The sequence below is a fragment of the Candoia aspera genome, chromosome 1, assembly GCF_035149785.1.
Source record: "Candoia aspera isolate rCanAsp1 chromosome 1, rCanAsp1.hap2, whole genome shotgun sequence".
Taxonomy (NCBI): Eukaryota; Metazoa; Chordata; class Lepidosauria; order Squamata; family Boidae; genus Candoia; species Candoia aspera.
In genome coordinates, this window is record NC_086153.1 from 199342357 (window position 1) to 199367687 (window position 25331).

Consider the following 25331-nt stretch of genomic DNA (forward strand, 5'->3'; position numbering starts at 1 on the left):
GGCTCCGCCGTCGCCGTCGCCGCCCGCCGGGTCGTCCCTCCGCCTCTCAGCCTGGCGCATCTCCCGTCGTGGGGTGGGCTCCTGGGGCCGGACGCCGCCGCCGCCGAGGTTGTCCCGCCGTCTCACGTCCGGGCGCGCCTCCGCTCGTTGGGTGGCCTCCTGGGGTCGGGTCCCGCCGTGGTCGCCGCCATCCGCTGGGTCTCCACCCCGTCTCGCCTCCCGGTGCGCCTCCGGTCATCGGTTGGGCTCCTTGGGTCGGGTTCCGCCATCACCGCCGCCCCGCTCGCCCTGCCGCCTTTCGTCCGGGGGTGCCTCTGCGCCGCCTCCGTCGCAGAGTCCCTGCGCCGCCGTCAGCTGTTGGAGCATCTGCCGTACCGCCTGCATCCCTTCCTCCAACGCGTCGAGCCTCTCCGCCGTCCCTGGCTTCCCGCCGAGGTTTTCGCCGCTCCGCTCGCCCTCGCCGTTGGCCGTGGTAGAGGGCAGATCGTCCCTCGTTCCCGCCGCGGTGCCAGGCGCGCCCTCGCCTTCGAGCGCCCAAGGTGGCGGTTCGTCTCGCGCTTCCTCCGGGGTTGCCTGCGGGCTTGGAGAGGGTCCCCTCGTCTCGCCCCCGGTGCCTCGCGGGCTCCTGGGCGCCGAGTTGGGTCCCTCCCCCGCTGCTTCCCCCCAGCTGGGTCCCATACTTACCGGGGCGTTGCATCGCCCGGACCTCAGCTGCATCCCGCCCTGCGAGAGCGGGGCTTCGTCGCCGGGCGCCGAAAGGTTGCGCCTCCTCGGTTCCTGGTTCTCCATGCCTGGCGGGGTCCCTCACAAACTCGTTGGATAGGTACCAGGTGGAAAAAAATTTTTTGGGGTTCCCGTTTTTATGTCAGGGCCAGCCTCGCTTCGCAATAAGACACAGACTCACTTAATGGATATTAAGGATTTCTGGTTTATTGGAATGATAGCTGACAGAACGAAAAACGGGAACGGGGTAGGTAGTGTGGGGGTGCCCCTTTTATACCCTCCTGTATTGCCCCGGGCTTCCCCACCCCTCGATGCCCCGATCCCTCTTGATGGGACCCTTGATGGCTGCTTGGGCGTTTTCCCCGGTGTCCTCTTTGTCTCCCTGCAACGGTTGTGTCCTCCGGGGCACCATGTGCTCCTTATCTTCACTCCTCTGACGTCTCTCCTTTCAGTTGTTTATGGGATCATGGGTGTGGGTGTCTTTGGGTGCTTGTGTTAATCCCTGGTTTGATTATCTTCTTCCCCCTTTTCCTTAATGATCATGATCCACGTTGTGAGGCTCTTTGTGCCTTGCAACGAGGTCATGACAACACCCCATGGTGATGGATGATCTCCCCCAGCAGTTTCATGTAGATGTTAAATAGGAGCAGACAGAATACCAAGCCCTGTGGCACCCAAATCGTAGGGGCTGAGTGCCAGACCTCTTGCTCCCAATCAACACCAATTGGAACTGGCCTCAGATAAAGGAAGTGAACCAGCCAAGAACAAGAGATTAAATGGATTGTTAAGGAATGAGAAGCCTCAGCTTATCTCTAAAATAGGTCCTGGTTAGTTCTTAGATAGGGAACTGCCTGGGAATCCCAATCGGGGCAGTAGACTAGATTGGGAAGTTGAGAAAGCATCCTAGAAGAAGGCAGAGACAAACCATTTTTGCAAACTCTGCCAGGAAAGCTGGAAGGATGACTTTCCTGGGAGTTGAGCTTGACTTGAGAGAATTTTTACCTTTATTTTTACGGTAGGAACAAGACAAAATGGTAAAATGGACAAATGTGCCTTCAAAGAGAAGTAGAGCAAAACTCCTCCTATATCCATGAAAACCAATCTTGCTCTTGCTCTTGCACTTTTTTAATATCTAATTTTCTATTTAGAGGCTAAATATCATTTTTCAGTAATAACTTTAAACCCCTAAAATATAAGTCTACCTATTACTTTGGGATATGCTATGGTTCCTTAGGCCTACATGCATGGGGCAAGAAGACAAGATATCTCTGCATGAAAAGAAGCCAGGAGCCACATATATTACTGGGTAGTTGACCTAATTCAGCCTTTCCCAGATGGATTGGATTTTAAGTCCCAGAATTCCCTCCTACCACAACCAGAGTTTTTCCCCCAAAAGACTAAGGAAGATGAGCTACTGTCTTGGAACTCCATGTCTATGTCCAGTAATTAACACTTCCCTAAGTGAGGCATCTAACTAGTACCTGTTGTCTCACGCGGATGGATTTCATCCATTTAGACTTCACCACTGAGAGTTTCCAGTGATAGCAGAGCTAATGATTAGGTCATCCTGCATAAGACAAAGTCCAGAGAAGTATCCCAGGTGCTTTGGCTAACAGGAAAAAGTAAATGCTTCCTTTATGGAAGAGGTTATGTCAGAGAAGTAAGAAAGACAATCATTTTAATAATAATAATAATAATAATAATAGTAATAATAGTAATAGTAATAACAACAAGAATATAGAAATACTTTTCTAAATCATTGTTGATATATCTTATTATTTTACATTATTGGCCATATTAAAAAGATTGGTAACAGGAGCACATGGGGACATAGTGTGTGTTCATATGATGTGGCAACCTTGACCTATAGCTTACTGACAAACACACATGGGCATTTCTACCCTCCCCCAAGTGGCATCGTTTGAGGTGACTATGCCATCTGAATATGGCAGGATGGTTTCTTTTAGCCAGAACAAGTCCAAAAAGAAACCTGTGCTTTGTGTAAGTCTCCCTCTCTGGTTTTTTTCTGCTGGCTGGTCAAAACCACAGTATGGCACTTGGATATTATGACAATCTCTAATCCATGAATGATTTAGACTTAGGGAGAAGATCATAATTAAACTGGGGTGAACATGTTATCCAAATGCTGTCACAAATGATCAAAACTGTTTCCCAATTTTTCTCTACATATCCAGTTAATTGGTAATCTAATTCCTATATTTATTTTTTTTAAAAATGGGGTCCCTTTGGATGTTATTCTAAAGGCATGGCTACTAATCCCCTGCAGTCTGGAATTATTTTATCCAGGCCCAGGAATCAACCTAACATGTGAAGCAGAATGTCTAATACAATAAAAGGATCCACTTAAAAACAAGTTTAAAATAATTGCTCATCTGGCCTTTATGCTAGGGTCTTTTTAGTGCTAGATAAATACGATTTTCTTGTCCCAGACATTTAGAAGACATACTTTTGGATCTTAACACGTTTTATTTTGCTGCTGCTTTCCCTTTGATCTGCTGCATTGGTTTTATCTGAGTTTTATTCTGTTTATTACTACTTTGTGTTTTAACATTTTAATTTACTTGTATATCTACCCAGGTAACTTCAGTTCAGTTTGGGTGATCCAAATGTGTTGCATCAAATAAATAATTTTTGGTATAATACTCAGGCTATCTTGAGAAACAACTTACTAAAACTTGCAATGTCTGCCTTCTTACAAAATAGGTTATGTCCCCTGATGGTTACTGTAAATGCTTAAAAACCTTCAGGTTTGTGATATATCTGCTTCCGTAGGGATTATTATTGTTCCCTTTGTTCCAATTTGCTTTTCTTCTCCAATGTTGTGAATTCTCCTTTCAAACATTTAAACATTCAAACATATAACACAGTCAAGTGTGCCTTTAAATTACCTGTGCCACTGTAATGGGAACGAATTAACCAATATCACATTTTTTTATTTACCATTTCTAAATTAAAATTAAAAGTCTTAAAATACTAGTTTCTAAACTGATATCCTTCAGAGGAGTCAGTCATGCTGGACATTTCTTATAATCCAGCCAGCTCAACATTTGGGAATATAGTCCAAGAAAAGTGCATGATTGCATCTGTTTAATCGCCAAAAGTTGCATTCAATTTGGAGACAACTTCCCCTTTTACTCTAAAAGACCCCAAGCTGTAAGAGGCTGCTCAAACACTTCAAAAGTGAAGGTTGTGTATTTAGCTCAAATTTCCTTTGTGGATTTTATTTGTTACTGCTGAAACCTTCAGGTTTAAAACCACATGACTTCTTTGTTAGCATGACAGCTGGTTCACACAATGAGGAGGAGACTAGCAGCCATTTCCAAAACTATTTGCAGATACAGGCTCCTTCTCAAAAGAGGCAATCAACCTCTCCCTTGTGCCAAAAGTGTCAGAAAAGAAAATGAGATGCTAGCTGATTTGAATTTTCTATATTATTACTTATTATTTGTTTTACAAGGCATGTTGGCTGCTCCAATCATTGACTGATTGAGTGGTTTACAATCCTACCATACATGAACAGGATTTGTATGTGTGTGTGTGTGGGTGGGTTGGCGCGCACCTGCGCCTTCAAGTCAATTTTGAATTCTCGGCAAGTCCTGCAGTTTTCTTGGCAAGATTTCAGAAGTGGTTTGCTCTTGCCTGCTTCCTAGAGCTGAGAGAGAGAGTGACTCGCGCAGGGTCACCCAGCTGGCTTTGTGCCTGAGGTGAGACTAGAACTCTTGGTCTCCCAGTTTCTAGCCTGATGCCTTCAACCACTAGACCAGACTGGCTCTCTTGAACAAGATATATGGATTTCTTATATGAAAGTAAAGGTACTCACTGTGTAATGATTGCCCACTCTAATAGACTCAGACTCACAAGCAGGAACTTAATGATATCTGTTTTATTAAAGAATAGTATGCAAATACAGAGAAAGCTGAGAATGAGCAAAAGCGTGCCAAATACAAACTAAAAACCCTCGGCTCAAATGTAATCCCTCCCCTCGCCCTGCCGTTGCAAACTCCCCCCCCCCCCCCCAGGTGCTGGTAACCGTTTCTGCTGATGTCCTGGGAAAGGAACCTTGAACACACGAGATAACCCAAACACATTCCAATCCAGCTACTAACATATAACGATCCCACGAGATGGAATCCTCCTCCCCTCCCAGACGAAACACGCATCAGCCAAATGACATGCGAAATGTTACGATGTACCAGCAACATTGGAACGGTGAACATGACATACCGCCCCCCCCCAAAAAAAATTAAGGAGCAGGTTTCATAGGATAAGCTAGATGAAAACGTCTAACTAAAACAGGAGATTGAACATCATGGGCAGACACCCACTCAGGGTGGGGAAAGTGTTTCCACCAAATGAGGTACTGCAGGGTGCCACGAAGTCGGCAAGAATCAAGGACCTCCTTCACCTCAAAATGTTGCTGTCCGTCAATCATGATCGGAGCAGGAGGTGGGGGCTGCGGATGCCAATGATCGGAGTGGTTGACAGGCTTGAGCAAGCTGCAATGAAAAACAGGATGTAAACGCTTTAGATTGTGTGGCAGATCGAGTTTAAACGTGACAGGGTTCACAACTCCCACAATGGGAAAAGGACCAACAAACTTAGGAGCCAACTTCTTTGAGGGCTGAGAGGATTTAATGAACTTTGTGGAAAGGTAGACCTTATCACCAACCTTAAAAGCAGGTTGAAGGGCTCGCCGCTTATCAGCGTGCAGTTTATAGGTAGATTGGGCATCAGCCAACACCTGTTGAATTACCGGCCATGAATCAGCCAGGTGAGCAACCCAATCAGAAACGGAGGAGGGCTGTGTGGAGGGCTGAGGCAAGTCAGGAATGGGCACAAAGTCCCGGCCAAACACAGTACGGAAAGGGGTGTGCCCCGTGCTCTGATGGACAGCGTTATTATAAGCCACCTCAGCAAAAGGCAGCAGATCAACCCAATTGTCCTGCTGATAGTTGACAAATGCCCGCAAAAATTGCTCCAGGGTCAAATTAAGAGCCTCCGTAGATCTGTCAGTCTCCGGATGCGACGCAGTGGACAACGCCTGCTTGGTGCCCACCAGCTTCAAAAATGCCCTCCAAAATTGGGAAGTAAACTGTGTCCCGCGGTCCGTGATCAAGTGGGAGGGGCTCCCGTGAATCCGGTAGATGTGGACTAGAAAAAGGCGGGCCAATTGCTGCGCAGACGGAATGGAAGCACATGGAATAAAATGGGCTTGCTTAGAAAAGTAGTCCTTCACCACCCAAATCACAGTCTTTCTCTGACTAGGAGGCAAATCCACAATGAAATCCATGGAAACCTCCTCCCAAGGACGGGAGGGGCTGGCCACCAGCTGAAGCAGGCCTTGCGGCTTGCCCCCCTTCCGTTTAGACATGGCACAGACAGGACAAGAAGCAACATAACTTTTTAAATCACGTCTCAATGTGGGCCACCAGAATTGGCGCACGAGGTGTAAGGTTTTGACAAACCCAAAATGACCAGCCACTTTATCATCATGAGACCTAATGAGAATTTCCCTTCGCAAACTGTCAGGGACATAGAGGCGGTTCTGCTTCCAAGCGAAGCCTCTGTCAAATGTAACATTGTCTCTATTCGCTTGCAACCAAGTGTCAGATTTCAGCTCTAGCAGAAACTGTTGTTGCGATTGCAAGGGGATTGGCGTTCTTCCCCCAGCCGGTGAAACTGACGCTGGGGGCAGCTGTGCACAAGTCTGACTGCGTGTGACAGCTTGCAACCCCAATTGGGGTGCTGTCCACACCGTACCCACAACGTCAGGTGCCTGGACCAAATCCTGGGGCAGGCGAGAAAGCGCATGAGCCAAGAAGTTTTTCTTGCCCGGAATGAACTTTAACTTAAAGTCAAAGCGACTGAAAAATTGAGCCCAGCGGATCTGCTTAGGGCTGAGCTTATGGGCGTGCTGAGTGCTTCCAAATTTTTATGGTCAGTCCAAACCTCAAAAGGACATTTAGCCCCTCTAAGAGGTGGCGCCAAGCCTCCAAAGCAGCCTTGACTGCAAAAGCTTCTTTTTCCCAAACATGCCATCGCCTTTCTGTCTCGGAAAATTTCCGGGACAGATACGCACAGGGCTTCAGGCGGCCAGCAGCATCCGCTTGCAGCAAGAGCGCTCCAATTGAGAAATCGGAAGCATCCACTTGAACTACAAAGGGTCTAGTGGGATCAGGGTGTTGCAAAATGGGTTCAGCAGTGAACAGGCTTTTGAGTTTGTCAAAAGCCAACTGGCATTTAGGTGTCCAATTGAGCAATGCCCCCGGGTTCTTCACCTTGCGTGTGTCCCCCAACCCCTTCGTACGTAACAAATCAGTGAGAGGCAATGCAATTTCTGCGAACCCCTGGATGAATTGGTGGTAATAGTTGGAAAAGCCAAGAAAACTTTGGAGCTGCCTGCGGGTATGCGGGCGCTCCCACCCCAAAATAGCTTGTATCTTCGCAGGATCCATTTCAATGCCCTTGTCAGAGATCCTGTACCCCAGGTAGTCAAGCTGAGTCTGATGAAATTCACACTTAGAAAGTTTAGCATAAAGCTCAGCCTTTCTCAATTTGCTGAGCACCTGTTTCACCAAGTGCTCATGTTCCTCCTCTGTTTCAGTATAAATTAAAACATCATCCAAATAGACCAGTACACCCTTGAACAAATGTTCATGTAACACTTCATTGATCAATTGCATGAACACTCCTGGTGCCCCCGCCAACCCAAAAGGCAAAACCTTGTACTGAAAAGAACCCAGAGGACAATTGAAAGCAGTCTTCCACTCATCCCCCTCCCGTATGTGGATACGGAAATAGGCTTCCCTCAAATCCAGCTTAGAGAAGATTTTCCCCTTAGCCAGATGTGCTAACATGTCTTTTATTAACAGCAGAGGATATTTGTTTAATATCGAGACCGCATTTAATCCGTGGTAATCTGTACAAAGTCTCAATGTCCCATCCTTCTTCGCTAGAAACAAGACGGGGGCGCCCACTGGCGAATTTGCTGGTTCAATAAAACCCCTGGCCAAGTTTTTGTCCACAAACTCCCACAACGCCGCCAGTTCCTTTTGCGTCATGGCATAGATTTTTGGTTTGGGCAGTTGCGCGTCAGGGACCAACTCTATCGCACAGTCAGTTTTTCGATGAGGTGGAAGTTGGTCCGCTTCATTCTCACTAAACACGTCCGCAAAGCTTTGGTATTGCTCCGGCAAGCCCTCCAGTAGGGTGACAGCGAAATGCGGGGTTGCTGCTGCCGCCCTCCCCACTGCAGCCTGCAGAGCATCGTCCTCCCTAGGGGCTTGATAGAAACCATCCCCAAAAGTCAAAGTCCTGTGCACCCAATTTATATATGGGTTTTGTTGGACCAACCAAGGAATTCCCAGAATGACTAAGGGACCCCCCACAGGCGCCACTACAAACGGCAGCCCCTCACGGTGGCTGCCCATTTGCAACGCCACCATGCCTGTGGAATGGGTGACTGGCTTCCCCCCCACCGTAGAACCATCCAGTTGGGTAAAAATCATGGGACGTTTTAGTGGAAAGCTGGGTAACTCCAAAGCAGCCACCACGTCAGGGTGCATCAAGCAACGCGAACACCCTGAATCGATCAATGCCCAAACTTCAGCGGTTCTTGTGCGGGAGCCTAGCTTCACTTTCACTGTCAGTGTGGGATAGTTGCCACTCACCGAAATATGGTCGCGCCCCTCCTCCACCACCTGCCCAGAGGTGCTCTTTAAAGCAGGTGGCTGGCGTTTCCCGCCGGCTGGAGTAGATCGGGCTCCCCCTCGTCCCCGAAGTAAGGAATCTCCTCCACTTCAGTTTCAGCCATGGCTGCCTTCATTTTCCTGGGTAAAGAGGGAGATTTCCCTGAGGACTTTCCCGGACAATCATCGGTCTTTCCCTTCGGGCACGCTGCCGCTCGGTGACCTTCCTTCCCACATCGGAGGCATTGTCCTTTCGCATAGCGGCGCCCTCTCTCCTCTTCCCAGGAACATTGACCGGTCTTTCCAGGGGGTGCAGCAGTGTGGGAACTCTTGCTGAGCCCAGCATATCTCATCACCTTCCAGTGAGCAAACGTCTCATGGGCATGCTCAGCCTTCCCTGCCAGCTGTATCCATTCATACAGGGTATCTGGGTCGTCTCTGCCAAGCGACCATCTCAGGACCTCAGTATTCAGACCGTCCTTAAAAAGTTCTATTAATGTGGATTGGGACCAATCCTCAACCTTCCCAGCCAGAGCCTTAAATTCCAGAGCATAATCTGCCACCGATCGTGGCCCCTGGCACAGCTCCCTCAATGCCCATTTTGCCCTTTCTTTAGCTAACGGGTCTTCAAAGTGTAGTTTCTTCGAACTCCTCCAGCTCAGGGGCATCCAATTGACATAACTGCACATACCAATCAGCAGCTCGCCCCTTGAGCTTAGTGGCAATGGCATTAATCTTGGCTCTTTCTGAGCAAAAACACTGTTCCCATTCGTCCATATAACTCCTTGCATTGGTAAGGAAGAACGATAGCTTAGTTGGATCTCCATCAAATTTAACGGTAAAGTCCTTAACCCCCACTCCGGGCGGTCCCTTCGCCACAGCTGGTCGGTCGGGCTTCCTCTTAGCTCCCAGGGAGCTCCGCTCACGAGGAGGGGACCTTGAAATTCTCACCCTCGGAGCTCTTACTTCCTCTCTGTGCCGGGTCCTACTCCTTTCCCCTGGGGAAGGTGGGGGCAAAGAAGGGGTGGAATACCTATTACTGGACTCCTCTCTCCTCCTCTCCCAGGGACCCCAGTCCATGGACATTTTACGGAACATAAATTCTAGTGACTCCAATTTGGCCTCCACCAGTTTTATACGATCAGGGATTTGGGAATCCTCCTTTCCCTCCTGCCTCACCATGGTTGGGGACATTGGGTATCGCTGCTTCCAAGACGTTTTGGACGTCCCTGGTAGGGATCCCTGTGTTTCATCCCAGGTGAGCAGCTCGCCTGGTGACTCACCAGTCAGTTCAGGGGCTCTTTTACCTCCAACCTCCTCTTCTCCTAGGCTGGAGCTCGACCTCTCTCGAACTTCCGAGGGCTCTCGAGGAGGGACTCTCTCCATTCTTATCACTGTGGAGTCGGGTTCCCCCTCACTCAATTCCTCGCTTTCCGTGGTTTGGGGATTTGGTTTGCTCATGGCTAGCACTTCTCCCTCACAAAATAAATCTGGAAAGGGGCTAACGGAAAAATTTTTTGGATTCTCAGCTTTATGTAATGATTGCCTACTCTAATAGACTCAGACTCACAAGCAGGAACTTAATGATATCTGTTTTATTAAAGAATAGTATGCAAATACAGAGAAAGCTGAGAATGAGTAAAAGTGCGCCAAATACAAACTAAAAACCCTCGGCTCAAACGTAATCCCTCCCCTCGCCCTGCCGTTGCAAACTCCCCCCCCCCCCCCCAGGTGCTGGTAACCGTTTCTGCTGATGTCCTGGGAAAGGAACCTTGAACACACAAGATAACCCAAACACATTCCAATCCAGCAGCTAACATATAACGATCCCACGAGATGGAATCCACCTCCCCTCCCAGACGAAACACGCATCAGCCAAATGACATGCGAAACGTTACGATGTACCAGCAACATTGGAACGGTGAACATGACACACTGGAATCCTTGTGTTGCTTCTCTAACCCCTAAGAAATCTTGCAGATCTGAGCTCAGGGATGCTTATTCCTTGGATTAATCATTTCCAGTCCTGATTGTTGTTCGAGAAGTCTGACTGTAAGGCACAACTGAGTATGGAAGCCCCAGAGCACAGAGAGCCAGTGGGGGTAGAAAGGAACATAGAACAAAGTCTGGATTTTGTAAAGCAAAGATGGCCGCTGAGGCCATCAAAGGCTTGAGTTCCCTACTGGCTCCATTCCAGCAACATTTAGAACTTGTTACCACTGTGTAATTTTTTTTAATGTGCTACACGGAGGAAATTATTAACTACATGACTGGAAAACATTTGTTTTAAGTATGATTCATATTAGAATATTAATTTAAGGAGTTCAAAGCTAATATTTAAGTAGTGTAACATTAAATATTTAATGTAATATTAATGAATCACATGTACATTAATATTTAAATGAAATACACTAAATAGTTTGAAATTAAATATAGATTTTTGTTCTGGCCTCACCCACTACTTTTTCAAATGTGGCCCCTTAGCAAGTCATTCAGACATGGGCATCCACTGGGGAAGGAGGCATGAGGGCAAATGTTGACAAGTGCATGATGACATTGTGCAAATTTGGCAACTTAGGTTCTTGCATCAAGATCAGGATACAGATATGTAATAGTGGTGCTGCATGATGATATCATCTGTGCATTGACATTCTTGGGTCATCACAGTTCACCACAGTTGCTGCTATGTTCAAAGTTCACGTGGGGCCCTCAAGCCTAAAAGAATGTATACACTTCTGTCATCCAGGATGTGGATGACAGATATGAAGTGGCACAAAGATTATTGTGGAAGGCACAACCCCGATTCCTTATTTATGTTAATATATATTAGCTGTTAGCAACAACGGACATTACCAAAAACATAAAGCATTAGGTGTGCCATCTTGAAGTGTAAACATTTTTGAAGGAGTGGATATATGATCTCAGGTAGCCCAAGCCTTACTGAAATATGTGCTCCCAATTTCCTTTTTTATTTTATGTGCATTGACTGCCACAGGGTTGATGCCATGCTTGACAGAGCTATTTTGGCCAAACAGCATTAGGCTGGACGGAATTCTCTGGCATCTCACTTTCTGGAGGTATGGGAACCTCCAGAATGAATGAATGAATGAATGAATGAATGAATGAATGAATGAATACACAGAGAGAGAGAGAGAGAGAGAGAGAAAGAGAGAGAGAGAATAGCATGTGAGGATGCAAAGCTTCAAAGCATCTTACGCTGTCCATCTTCGGTTTGCTTGAAAGGTGGCTCCACCCCTTCTCAGAGCCAGAGAAAAAATATCAGTAACAAAACAAGGCTTCTGGTGATCCTACAGGAAGGATGGCAGTGACTGTCTTTTCAGCTAAGAAAGTTTTCCTGGTCAACAGGATGGGGAAAACATTTTTTTTTACATTGAACTAGCCATTCCAACTTTTACTTTGTTGTTTCTTGTAGTAGTCTGTCTATAAAGCATATTTTGCAATTATTCTTTGTGTATATTTTTCTCTATCCATATCAGACAATGAATTATTAAAAGAGCTAATGCTACTGCTGAAATATACTTTGTCACAGAGTAATACCATATAGCACGGAGAATAAAGAGGTCCAGTCAATACTTGTATTACCTCTTCCCCTTTTTTAACCACAGCTGTTTGATTTGTTTTCTGTTTTCCCTGCGGCTCCACAAGGAAATGAAGAAACTATACAGATCAATGTTCATCAGACTGAAGATTATCCGGTTGACCTCTACTACCTCATGGACCTTTCAGCTTCTATGAGTGATGACCTGAATACCATAAAGGAACTGGGGTCTACCCTGTCAAAAGAGATGTCTAAGCTCACAAGTAACTTTCGGATGGGCTTTGGGTCTTTTGTTGAAAAACCAGTTTTACCATTCATCAATACTCTGACAGAAGATCTACAGAATCCTTGCCGGTTGGTAGCAAAGTTCAAACATTTCTTCTATCTTCCTAGACATATTTTCATGGAATCTAAGTGGGATGTTTCTCCTTAAATGTGGTTTGATGAATTCATTGCTTTAATACAGAAACAGGGGATATTCCCCCCACCCCAGAAACAGGTCAGGGACTGCTGAAAGTGAGAAGTCACCCCCAGCAGCCTTTTTATTCACACACATGCACTCAGACCCCCTCCCCAATCATTCATTCTCATGCACACAAACAATGCACATTAACTCAACTGTCTTAGTTGTTCTTCTAGCACTCATAGGATTGTGCACTGATTATGTATAGTTAGGGTTGATTTATTATGGTTTAATATATTTTGATGATTTTGGTTTATGTTTTTATGGTATGATTATTCCATTACGGATATGGTATTACTTTATTTTCTGCTGCTTATGAGCCACTGAGAACTTGAAATGACTGAGGGAGGGAGGGAGGAAAGTCTTAAGCAACTACCACTTCAAGGCACAAGTACCAACAGCAGCAGCTTCTGATTTTGCATGATTCACAGCCTTTGAAAAAACACTCTTCATTATCCTGTTCCAAACTTCAAGATTGCAGGAAGTTTTGGTATGTCAACTTTGGAGGCCTTATGGGCTCTCCAGTCCTGCTTTAATCTTTGGTCCTTCCTTTCTTTCTGCTTAGGATGTTTTCTAGCCTAGATTTCAGAGAAACTGGTTTGGATATTAATTATTTCTGCTTGCCCATGCTATTCATTTTTGTGGGGTGGAGATACAGGTAGTCCTTGACTTACGATCACAATTGGGACCAGAATTTCCATCGTAAGTTGTTGCGGTTGTAAGTTGGGTCATCATGTGACCGAACCCAATTTTACAACCACTTTTATGGCAGTCGGTAAGTGAATCCAGCTTTCCCAATGGGCATTTTTTGCCAGAAAACAAAAAATGTCACAAAATGTGATCACGTGACCACAGAATGCTGTAACCAGTCGTAAATGCAAGCTGGTTGCCAAGCACCCAAAACGCAGTCATGTGACTGCAGAGGGGTGTGAGATTTTGCAATGCTCGGAAGTGCTTTACAGGCTGTAAAGCACCCATTCCAAGGCTGTCATAACTTCAGACCATTGTTAAACAAACGATTGTAAGTCAAGGACTACCTGTAGTTATCCGGAGCTCTGGCAGTTAAGCTAAGGATGCTATGCTCCCTGAGAGGGCAACTGAAAATTTATCAGATATAGCAGAAGGCTACTGCATGAGACACTGGAAAACTCCACTGGTGGAACATGTGACAGGGCATTACAGAAAGTGACAACGTTCATGCACTAACTAACAAGATTTCCTTAATTCCTCAACATACTCAAAGCTACAACAGGAATTGCACCAACTGTAGAAGTACCCTGGTTACTTATCTTCACACTGAACTCAGTATACAGGAAACTACCTTCCAGTTTCTGATCTGGCCAGGATGAACTGGCATATCTTAAGAAGTAGTGGCTTCTCTGCAACTAATGCTCCTCACCCATCTATATACAGTATGTTCTGTAAACTGCTTTATTTGGGAGCTTTGATAAATAGTCAGTTGTTCCTAGGAATAGTGGGTTCAAAACTCCATCAATCCACTGCTACGTACTACACACACATCTCCAGGGAGATATCCACCATCCACTATAATCCACCTGAAGATCATACAGTTGAATATTGAATAGGTAAAGAGAGATACTGAATGCACCCCAACCCTAAAGCTTCTTATTGTGACCTCCATCATTATTTATAAGCACATAAGCATTTTACTTTACAGAAAAATCCCATATGATTGTTTGCCAACATTTGGATACAAGCATGTTCTGTCGTTGACAAACGATGCGGAAAGATTCAATGAAATTGTGAAAAAACAGAAAATCAGTGCAAATTTAGATACTCCAGAAGGAGGATTTGATGCAATTATGCAGGCAGCTGTTTGTCAGGTAAAGAAACTGTATCTGTGTGTCATGTTTATTTGGGATAAATCAAAGCTATGTTACTGCTGGCTTCACCTTAGATCAGAACATCCCATATGAAAATACCTGACGATGTTCAAGAAGTCTTTAAAAACCTGGCTGTTCCCCCAGACCTTGGGTTAGGATTTCATCTGTTTGAGGAATTGCCTTTTCCAGATTATGTGAATTGTGTTTTTACTGTTTTCTCTTAATGCTGTACACTACCCAGAGTTGGGCAGCCTTCTAAAGCCAATAAATAATATTCTAAATTGCTGGTTATGTATCTAATTTATTATATTCTACCTCAGGTACTCAGGTAATATGGTTGACCTTAATTGCTCTGCATTTTCACTGAGGAGTGGTATTTATTAGCTCACCTCAGGCAGCAAAATCTTATGGCTTGCCTCTGGTAGTTCTATCCAATACTAATTTTCATCCCTTTATGTGGTAGATCTCGGCACGTTTTTAATCACAGACACAAGATAAATCATATTTCTACATATGATACTGAAACATTGTTTATATTTCTTTGTGTCACATTCCCTGTCATCATCTATTAATATTTTTATTCCAGGAAAAAATTGGCTGGAGGAATGATTCATTACATCTTTTAGTGTTTGTGAGCGATGCTGATTCTCATTTTGGGATGGATAGTAAATTAGCAGGAATAGTTATTCCAAATGATGGAAAATGCCACTTGGATAAACAGAATGAATATTCCATGTCAACTGTTTTGGTAATGGTTTGTTTTATTCAACCCTCTCCCATTCTCCAATATATATATTTTGCATTATTGCTTTTTAAAGTATTCTAAAATGAACATAGAAAGTATAATTTGTACGAGGCAATTTTCAGCTGAATTAGAATAAAATTACCATTTTACCAGAGCACTTTATTTCATTCAGGGTTAGGGAGATCTCCTATTTGAAAACTATCGTACTCTGCTTCAGGGGAATGGAAAGCAATCAAGTCTTTTACCACCACAGGGACATTAACCTTCTAAATATGAGGAATCCCAAATCTATTTCAGAATAGATACCTTGATATTCCAAACTGAGAAACTTGTAGCTCCATTCCTGTATCATGAATTCTTAAGGTTAGGGATGCCCTATACTATATTTCTTGCTCTACTTTTGTGATTCTTCAACACATATCCATTGCATTCAAGATCCACTAGTCAATGAGTTTCTCAGGGTTTTAACGAATAAGTATGTTTTTAATACACAAGTTATTTGCTTGTTGAAGATTCCTTAACGTAAGTCATTTCTTGCTCCAGGATGGATGCTTATCAGAGTGTGATGGAGGAACTTCCCTTCACAGTTTTTTTGGATGAGCACCCCAAATTCCTGGCCAATGCTTAGCTTTTAAACTATTCAAGGCAGTGTGAAAGTGCTGAATGGAACCTTTCCCCAATTCCATCCCCTCACCTTCATGATTTTGTGTGGCTGAAGTAGATGAACTCCAAATGAGGTCTTGTTCACTGCTCTTCTAGCTACACAGCTGTATTTATTTATTTGTTAAGCTTCCATGTCACTCCCATCAAAGAGCCTTTTAATTCCATACAGTATGAAAGTTAAAATATACAAAATGTAACAGAACAAAAACATCACCAAATAATCACCAACTCATTCAGCCTTATCCTGCCACAAGGTGCTACTTCCACAGGAGCAATAATCATGGTTCTATTCCATTCCTATATTTCCCCACCCCCATCCCCACAACAATCCAAGTCTTCATTGCTCTCCAGCACCCTGACAGGGATGAGGGCCATGCTTATCTCTGGAGGCTGGCTACTCTAGAGGCTATCACCAAGAGGGCTGGCTCCCAGGAGCCCTGGTGTCAACACTCCCTCAGAATAAGACCCTGTAGGAAGCTTTGAGACTTATGAAGGTGAAAGAGCAACTCTTTCTTCATCAATATAAATCTCAGTGTGCTTACCAAAGGGATTAGATTCTGCTTCTCTTAAACATGAGCTACATTTTCCATAAAGGTACACTAGTCTTTGTTTAATTTCAGGGCTAATATCATCTTCCTCCTACCAAGGTGAAAGAAGGCATTAAGGAAGAAGATTATATTATGCTTTGATTAACCTGCTTTGCCTCATCTGCACCCAATATGTTCATCTGGCACTCTCCAGGTGCTAACCATGCCTTCCCATGTAAGTTCTTTTTGAATTCGAAGTTGATGTATCTATGTTAAGATGGATTTTCCTTTTTGTTTTCCTCAGGAATATCCAACTTTAGGACAATTGATAGAGAAGATTGTGCAAAACAATATTCTGTTAATTTTTGCAGTCACCAAGGAGCAGGTTCATTTGTATCAGGTGAGATCTCTAAATCTTTCTTGTTTTCACATTCTGTTTGGATTGCCCATTCAAGATGGTATCTGAAGAATGCTCTGGGGTGAGAGGACTGAGGTTGTCTGAAGTTGGGCCGTACTCTTTGTTGCCAGAAGTTCAAGAATTGTTGGTGCTGAGCTGAACCCCTGGAAACTCTAAATGCCTCAGCAGTGCTGGCCACAGCCCTGTCCCAGCTGAGCTGCAGGAAAGGCCACCAATCCTATCAAGACTGAGGACCCAAAGCTGAGGCTGCTGCACCTCAGCACAGCGTAGTTTCCATCTCAGCTTGTGGCCCAGCACAGCCTGGACACTGCAGAGGTTTCTGCAACGGCCCTTGGTGTAGGTGCTTGGTTGCAACTCTTGCATGCCTGGCTCTGGTGGTGGATCATTTAGTGCCTGTCTCCTGATGACCTTTGCTCTGTGTGCATCCAGAGGTCAGTGGTGTGCTGGTAACTGTTTAAGAAGCAGCTCTGCCAGTTCCATTGCTGCCACTGGGCTGCGCTGCTAGTGGCAGAGCAGTTGGTTGATATACTAGGGATTGCAGCACAGCTCTGTTCTCAAGCGACTTGCAAAGAGGAGCGGTTCAGAGCCATGGGCCAAGTTGTAGCAGGAGGTTGCTGGAGAAGCAGAGGCAGCATTAGCTCAGGAACTGTGTAGTTCAACCCAAGCTCTTCCTCCTTTTTTAATGTTATACAACACACGGAGGCTTAAAGAGTTGAGTGGCTTTCTAAGTCAAATAAAAAAACTTTAAGATGAGAGACCAAAATGAAAGGGATGGATGATAAAAAAAAGATCCAACATTCTAATTAGAAATGAATTAGAATCCTAATCTCATTGAATTAGGATAAATTTAGCACGCATACAGGTACTAAATGTAATTCCACACCCAATAGGAGGAAACAAAGTGATCTAGCAGAAACAGGGGTTTTATTTTAAAAAGAGAAACAAAAATGCTATAGAAAGAAAACAACATAATGGGAGTTTTGAACTTTACAAAATGTGATTTAATGTTCCTGGAGAACAAACGAAGCCACCTGGGAACTCTGACATGAGAATAAAAATAATGAAATGTGAAGCTTTCCATATAAGAGTGGAAGTACAGAGAGATAGCGAAGGGTGTAGAATTCCAAGGAAAATGTGATTTTGTGGTTAATGAGTGGTGACTATCTCAAGGTTAAATAATATACAGGGAAAGCCAGAAACTCCTTATCTAAGAACCTGTCCATCCATTTCACCCCCTTTTCATTTCTTGAATGGACTGAGTTTCCCTTAGATATAATGTTTAGTCAAGCCTTGAATGCCTTTCAAAGAAAGCTGTCAAACCACATTTTCCCCATTAATAATGCCATGTGTGGCTTACAGTAGACTTCTATCTACATCTACGTTGAAGGAGGAGTTCCTGTTGAGTTCAGTGAGACTTCAAGAAAAGGAGGTATAAACTTACAGCCTTAGTTAAATGTCCCCAGCCTCACAGCACTGAATAAGACACCTTCAAATGAAAATAAACAAGCAAATGTGGCTTCTATTGCAGATTTAACATAGCTACAGGGGATGTATTGTACGTTTATCTAGTGGCTTCTTAAATTTGTATTTTTATTTTTAAAAGGATATTTCTCATCATTCTTCCTTGTTTCTAAAATGATATTCTAAATCAGGCTATAAACAACTTGGGAGTGACCAAGTCTAAAACAACCTGACAGCCAGAAAGAATTAAAAACAATTAGAGACAGGAGACTGTATGTGTCTTCTAGATTGAAACTAACCACTGCTTCTTATATCCAACTCAAGATTCAGTGGTTTATTGAAACAAGCCAAGATTGGTAGTGATGTTCTCATCCAGATTTATTTTTTTTAAAAATGAATGTAACAGCCTATGATTAAACTAGACAGCAAATACTTTCAACCTCTTTATAAGAACAGATAGAAATGTCTAAATAGGCTTATTTTAATAATAATAAACCATAATTTAAGGACATTGAAGAATAAGTTGTTTAAAGAAAATAGTAAACAATACTTGTTTTAGAAAACTGTAAATGTCTCTCTTATGCAGTTCATGGGCATATTTTGTTTCCTTGCAACCAGCACATATTTTGTTTGTTCATTAAGCATATTTCTGTGCTGCCACAATCAAAAGAGATTCTTAGTGGCTTACGTACAACAGATACAAATTAAAACCTTCATTGAAAGAATAAAACAACACGAAAACAATAAAGATAAAAACTATGCAGCAAAAATTACAAACAAAATAAAAATAAAGATGCCACCATTCACATCAGGGGAAAGCTCTCAGAATCAAGTGTTCAAGAGCTTCTGGAAGATCAACAAGGAAGGAGCCGGTCAGTTTTTGAGGGCTGGTCTCTGACTGGTTCTTTGTTTGTCCCTGATCCTGATTCAGCACTCCAAAAATGACCAAACAGAAGCTGGCATGAACAAAGGACCAATCAGAGACCAGCCCTCTCCAACCTGCATCAATTGGAAACCAGCTCCAATAAAGACCAATCAAAAGTCAGGTCACCTGGCTACAAAGACAGGAGCCCAATCAGTCCCTGGTCAGTTGCCTGTGGTCTGCATGGCAGGCTACCTTGCCTCTGAAGGTGCCATCCACAGTTGCCAGTGAAATGTCAGGAAATCTGCTGTCTGAAGCATGGTCACTTAAACCCTGAAGCTCAACACTGAAAATAAGATACTTCATTATCAGTGTCTGAACTTGAACAAGAGAAAAACTGAGCATGGAATAAATAATAGGCAATACATACTAATTACAGCTTTAAAGTTCTCTTCTTCCAAAAAAGTGGGCTGAGGGGGTGCTTAAGACACAGTGCCCAACTTCCATCTTTGCTGTTATGTTTGATAGTATGGATAATATAATATTGCTGCAAACTTCCTTTTTGGTTTGTTGTAGAGATATAATGGAGGCAAAGTATTTTTGAATTTTTGAGAAAGAAAAGCAAATTCTCTTCTTACAAAAGTATCTTTCTCCATCACACACAGCACCTGGCCTGCAAATCCTTGGAGTGAAATGCCAATCACGTTAGCACCACAGAACTTTCTCCTCTCCCTGAAGTTTCTCAGACATTCTAGGATCTGCTCCACAGCTGGGGAATCTGTAGAACAGACTTAGTGAAAGCTGAAGAGAGGATGTAGAATCCCTCCTGCCCATGTATCCAATGGGAACTACTACTACAAAAGCATAATATTGGATTCTAGTCATGTATTCTAATGCCACTAAACTCAGGGAAGCTTACCTCTGAGTAGACATAGATGCAGTCACCCTTTAAGACCATTGTTGATGACATTTTGCTTTAATATGAAAACATACAGTGAGAAAAACAGTCATTACAAATAGCTAAATAGGTATGACTGTGTAGCTTTCTTGGCAACAACATGGCAGTCTCTTTTACCATTTGTTTTTCTAGGATATTTTGCCAACTTCCCAGTTTAGACTATACCCTTGAAGTTTCTTGGTGATCTTCTGTTGAAGTTCTAACCAGGTCCAGCCCTATTAGTTATTAGGATCAGCCCGTCAGCTAGGTGCTGCCCCCTAATTGGGCTCAGCCACAGAAAGTTCTAATGAATTAGAAAAGTTTAGTATGACTTAGTAATTCATACACTAAAGCGAAACCAATGTTTTAAGCATTGGCTGCATCTCTATGATTTCAGAGGTATAGGCAAAGAGTGATGAAGTCTAGATCCAACTCAATGTCAGCTCAGAAAGAATAGAAGCCAAAGCTGTGACCTTCAGAGTTATTAACCCAAGTTGACAAAGGATTTATGCATAGATACAAAAGCATTGTAAACTCAATCTCTTATAACTGTCTATTAATTACTATTGCTCAAAGGGCATGTTTCCATACAAAAAGAAACATATTTTTATAGAGAATGTTGATATAAGCTGCATTGTTTCTCATACAAAGTTCCCATGAAAATGAATTGGAATAAAAATAGATTTCCCAAGATTGCATTTATCACCTTGAAAACTGTACAACTTGAACACTGTATCTGGAAATTGTTATTGGCAATACTAAGAGGATTATTTTGTGGAATGATTGAAAATGATGTGATATTTCAGTAGGTGCAGGGTTTTTTTCTCTTAATTCACTTGTAAAATATTTTCTATTTAAAATATATCTGTATTTAATTCTTCCCCTATCTATTTATTTAAACATATATCAAAACATCTCTAACTATGCTGTCATAGAGACTTATACTGAGAGAAGAAAAATAAAATTGTGATGCAAACACACCACCCAGAAAACCTAAAAGAACAGCATATAAACTAAACTAAGGTAATAGGATTTTAAAGTAAGAATAGGTTAAAAAAAAAACCTTTGTTGGAAAATTAAATTGGTTTTTGCTTGATGCCAAAGTGTTATCTTGGTGAGTAACTGGCAAGCCTCTCTAAGAAGAGGTCATCCAACTGTAGTGCCAGCACCAAAAAGACCTTTTGTCAAACAGCACCTCACTGGGCACAACCATCCATGGAAAGGTTTCAGAGAAAAACAGGAAGATCTAGGTTTGAAGATAAATTTCCTGATCACAAACCATGAATGGTCTTAATTAAATATCAGTCTAGTGCTTTGAGCCATGTTTAGAAATGACCTAAACATCCAGAACTTTAACACATTTGATTTTGTTACACCGTCCAGTCCTAATTAGCAGTTTTCATAGTTAAATTTTGAACTGGCACGGGGTTTTCATTGTTCTTGATGTTTGGGCTGTCTTCGGCGTAATATCCTCCAGTCCAAATCAAACTGGAGTCTGAGTCTGTCTGTAATTCAAGCTGCATTTTATTTTCTACTGTTTAAATCCAAAGTATAATTTTCTGGACCCTCATGTACAGCTGATTTCTTCCAGTCAGCTCTTTGCCTTTATACACTTAATTAAGCTATGCTTCTTTGAGGTTTCCAAGCAAAGCTGAAAAGGTACTAATTACAGTTTTCCTTGCCTGCTACACTTTGCGCACAAAATAACTGTTGACCAGTTTGTCTCTTGAGCTGTGAATGGTACAGTCTAAGAAGTGTGCTTGCTTGCTTGCTTGCTTCTTTATGTAGGCTAGTCATTTAAATCAAGGGAAGCAACATGATGTTTTCCAGATGTCTTGGACTTCAGTTCCCATCAGCCTTAGCTAGAACGGTCAACAACAAATCATTGTGTCAACTGTACTCTGAGAAATCTGGAGGGCATTCAATTCTCAAGGCCAGATTTAGACTGCATCCATTTACTTTCCAACACAGTGTTTAGCTTCCTTTAGATACTATGTTCTCTGTTATGCATTAATTGATAGGTTCACTTTAGTCTCTTTTATTGTTTTGTTCCTTGTTCTTTAGCAAATGTTCCCACTATAGTTTAAGGCTGGTGCTTATTATTTTTTTTATTTTATTTTATTTTATTTTATATCCCTCCTTTATTATTTTTATAAATAACTCAAGGCTGTGAACAAACCTAATACTCCTTCCTGCTCCTCTTTTCCCCACAACCACCACCCTTTGAGGTGAGTTGGGCTGAGTGAGAGGGACTGGCCCAAGCTCACCCAGCCAGCTCTCATGCCTCAGGCAGGACTAGAATTCACAGTCTCCTGGTTTCTAGCCTGTTGCCTTAACCACTAGACCAAACTTATCTCTGTGTTTTGATCAAGTTCCAAGTTAACCACCATCTTGTCCAGGATAGTGCCTTCAGGTAGACCAGATTTCACCTCCCATCCTTGGAAAGGATTAGAGATCCGATCAAACATATCAAAAGTGCATTATCACTTTACCCCTCCCTTTTAATGGCCTGAAGTCAGGCTCACAGAGAGGCCTGGGGGAGGGAGAAGAAACAGGATTTCCTCATGCCTCAGGGTGATCCTTCCAAGTCATACAGCGCTACAGTGAATAGATTAAGCTGGGTCTTATTTTATTAATAATCAATTATTATAGTTAATAAATAAAGCTATAGCTTTATAGTTAATAAAGCTCAGCAAGGATCATAGTCATGCTGGTTAGGAGGCTTGAACCCCATGAAAAAAATTAAGATGTGAAAAACTATTACAGGCCAAGGAGAATTTGTCCAGAGAATATTGACTTTTGTGTTTCTATTGATTCTAATGAGTAAACACTCACATACAAATGGCACTACATTTCACTTATGAGGGCCTGCGTGCTCCCCTTCCCTCTACTCTTTAATGCAGCTGTGAGGAGGCTTGACCAGAATTTAGTTCCTGTGCAATCATTGCAAAGCATGGGTTAATGAAGCTGGATAGTTTTGCTTTAAACTCTGTGGCAGAATTGTGGGGTGTAGAGCATGTTAGTAAATAAATGCAATGGCTTTCATGGAGAATGAAACTACATTGGAGTGATGTTTTCATGTGGGGAGCGGGTGGGACCACAAGCTCAAAATTCATAGCTGCTGCTTCTTGCATGTGCATCTCTAAGTTGTTTCTTAGGATTATAAATCATATAGAATCCTCAGCATTGCTGTACGGAGTAGATGAAAAATTTGAAATACAAGTGCTTAAAATGAGGGGATCAACATTGTTACTTTTACTGGAAGCCAAGAAATATGTTTATTTTTTACCATCTGTTAGGTGACCTTATATATTTGATTATTTTTTTTCTTGAGAGGGGTTTATAATTCTATTTTGCAGAAATATGCTGAACTTATTCCTGGAGCTACTGTTGGAAGATTGCACGATAATTCTGGAAATATCCTCCAGTTGATTATAGATGCATATAAGGTATTAAAATTAATAATAATACTAATAGTAATGTTTCATACTTTTGTAATTTGATGTAAAAAATTACTTTTGTCATAGCATTCTTCTCTCTCTCTCTCCCTCCCTCTCTCTCTCTCTCTCATTCTCTGTCATTATGCCCAGATAGCAAATAAAAACTCAGACAAAGAAGTCATAGAAAATATAAAGAAGTATAGATTATAACAGTTTTCCCTGTTACATGGTAATTATGACCTAAAGAGTGTGGGGAAATCCTCTATAGGTTTATTTTTTCAATAGTAAACCCCACTGGGTCCAGTGAGTTGTAACAAAGCAATGATCAGGCCAGTTGAATGTTGGTTCTGAGGAACTGCCTGTCAGGAAAGATAAAATACAAAAAAACATATTTCTTCTACCAAAGAATCAAATGCCTTTTCTTAGAATTATAAGGCAACTTACAAATAAACACTTTCTGTTATGCCTCCTTTTTTCTGTTGTTGTTGTGCTTGTTGTTTCTAACTTTATTCTCTTCCATTTTACACATCCTATTTCTCTGAGAAATGGAAAACTACACAGCAACTTTAAAGGATCAATATGAGAACCTGTTTCTATAAATTTGGTTCATTTATACCTTATCTTCAGGATCTCAAGGTGACATACATCCTCCGAGTTTATCTTCACAGCAAATCTATGAGATCAGTTGGGTTATCAGATAGTGGCTGGTCCAAAGTCATTCATGAAATTAATGGCTGAGTATGGATTTGAACCAGTTCTAATCCAACTCTTTAACCACTATCCATACCAATCTACAGTATATGTGTGGTTGTGTTGTAATACTTATTATTTGTAGATGTAAACCCAAACAGAGCAAATATAGAAATAGATGCACAGCAAACAAAATAGGTATTAAAACACACTTTCAACAACTTGAAACTAGGAACACTCAGAAATCTCAGCCAGATTTAGGGTTTCAGAAATATTTTCTTTCTGTGAAGAAATTCAGACTGCAGGAACTACATTTTGGAGTTCTTTGTTTATGCAAATTTTAACTATCCTCCATCCTTAACATAAGAGTGTTGCAGACAAGAAATGAGTAATAGCAAACATGATACAACACACAAGCCTGGTTCACAAATCACACAAAGCTATTATTCTTCATAGCACAGAGTAATGTGTGAATCTCAACCCAATCTGACTTGGCATTACTTATTAATCAAATCACTATGGCTTGTTGAAGGGATCATGGTTGAAAAAAAAGTCCTGTCTCAGCATGATATGTGATTTCAGCCAGAGGCTCTACTAGTACAGTTTATTTACATAAAAATATGTTTATAATGCTATTCTACATTACACATTTGTCTTATGACTGCTTCAGCCTAGATCTTTTTAGGCCGGTTGGTTAGAAATCATAAGAAAACAGATCCAGGCTGAATATTAGGAAGAATTTCCTGATGGTATGACCTGTTAAATAGGGGTGTGCAAAAATGTACACTTTTAGGGAATGGCTGGATTTTCTACTTTTCTTTGGAGTATGCAGATCTGAGGGTAGTCTGGCAGGTTTTTGAATATTTTTTTTTTTTTTTGGATTTGGGAGTTGTTCTTAGTGGTCTGGATGAAACACCATCAACCACTTCATATTCTAGAAGATTTGCTTCCAGAAAATTATTGGACTATCCCTAGAACAAACAGATCACCGTACTCTGGAAGAAAAATGGAATCTCGTATTTCTTAGAATGTTTATTCCCAAAATGATACATTTTGCACATCCCTACCATTAAGTAGTAGAACAGACTGCATAGAACAAAGGTAGACTCTTCCTCACTGGAGGCTTTCATATAGACTGGATTCTTTTCTGCACCGAGCTGGGAGTTCAGCTAGATGACCTATAAAGTACCTTCCAATTCATATACTCTGTGATTAGCAAAAATTGTCATCGGTTGGAGAGAGTTGTCCATTACCATGTCAAAGGGAGGGAGAGGGAATGACACATGAAGT

At 42.4% G+C, this 25331-nt stretch overlaps 1 protein-coding gene across 1 annotated transcript in view; it reads left to right on the forward strand.

The window, feature by feature from the left end:
* The window catches only part of ITGB6 (integrin subunit beta 6), a 67620-nt gene that overhangs the window by 16608 nt on the left and 25681 nt on the right, over nt 1-25331 (forward strand). The window contains exons 4-8 of the mRNA XM_063318312.1: nt 12099-12345; nt 14133-14298; nt 14885-15046; nt 16538-16633; nt 23271-23360. Of these exons, the coding sequence (XP_063174382.1) occupies nt 12099-12345; nt 14133-14298; nt 14885-15046; nt 16538-16633; nt 23271-23360 (761 nt within the window). The remainder of the gene's footprint in view (nt 1-12098; nt 12346-14132; nt 14299-14884; nt 15047-16537; nt 16634-23270; nt 23361-25331) is intronic.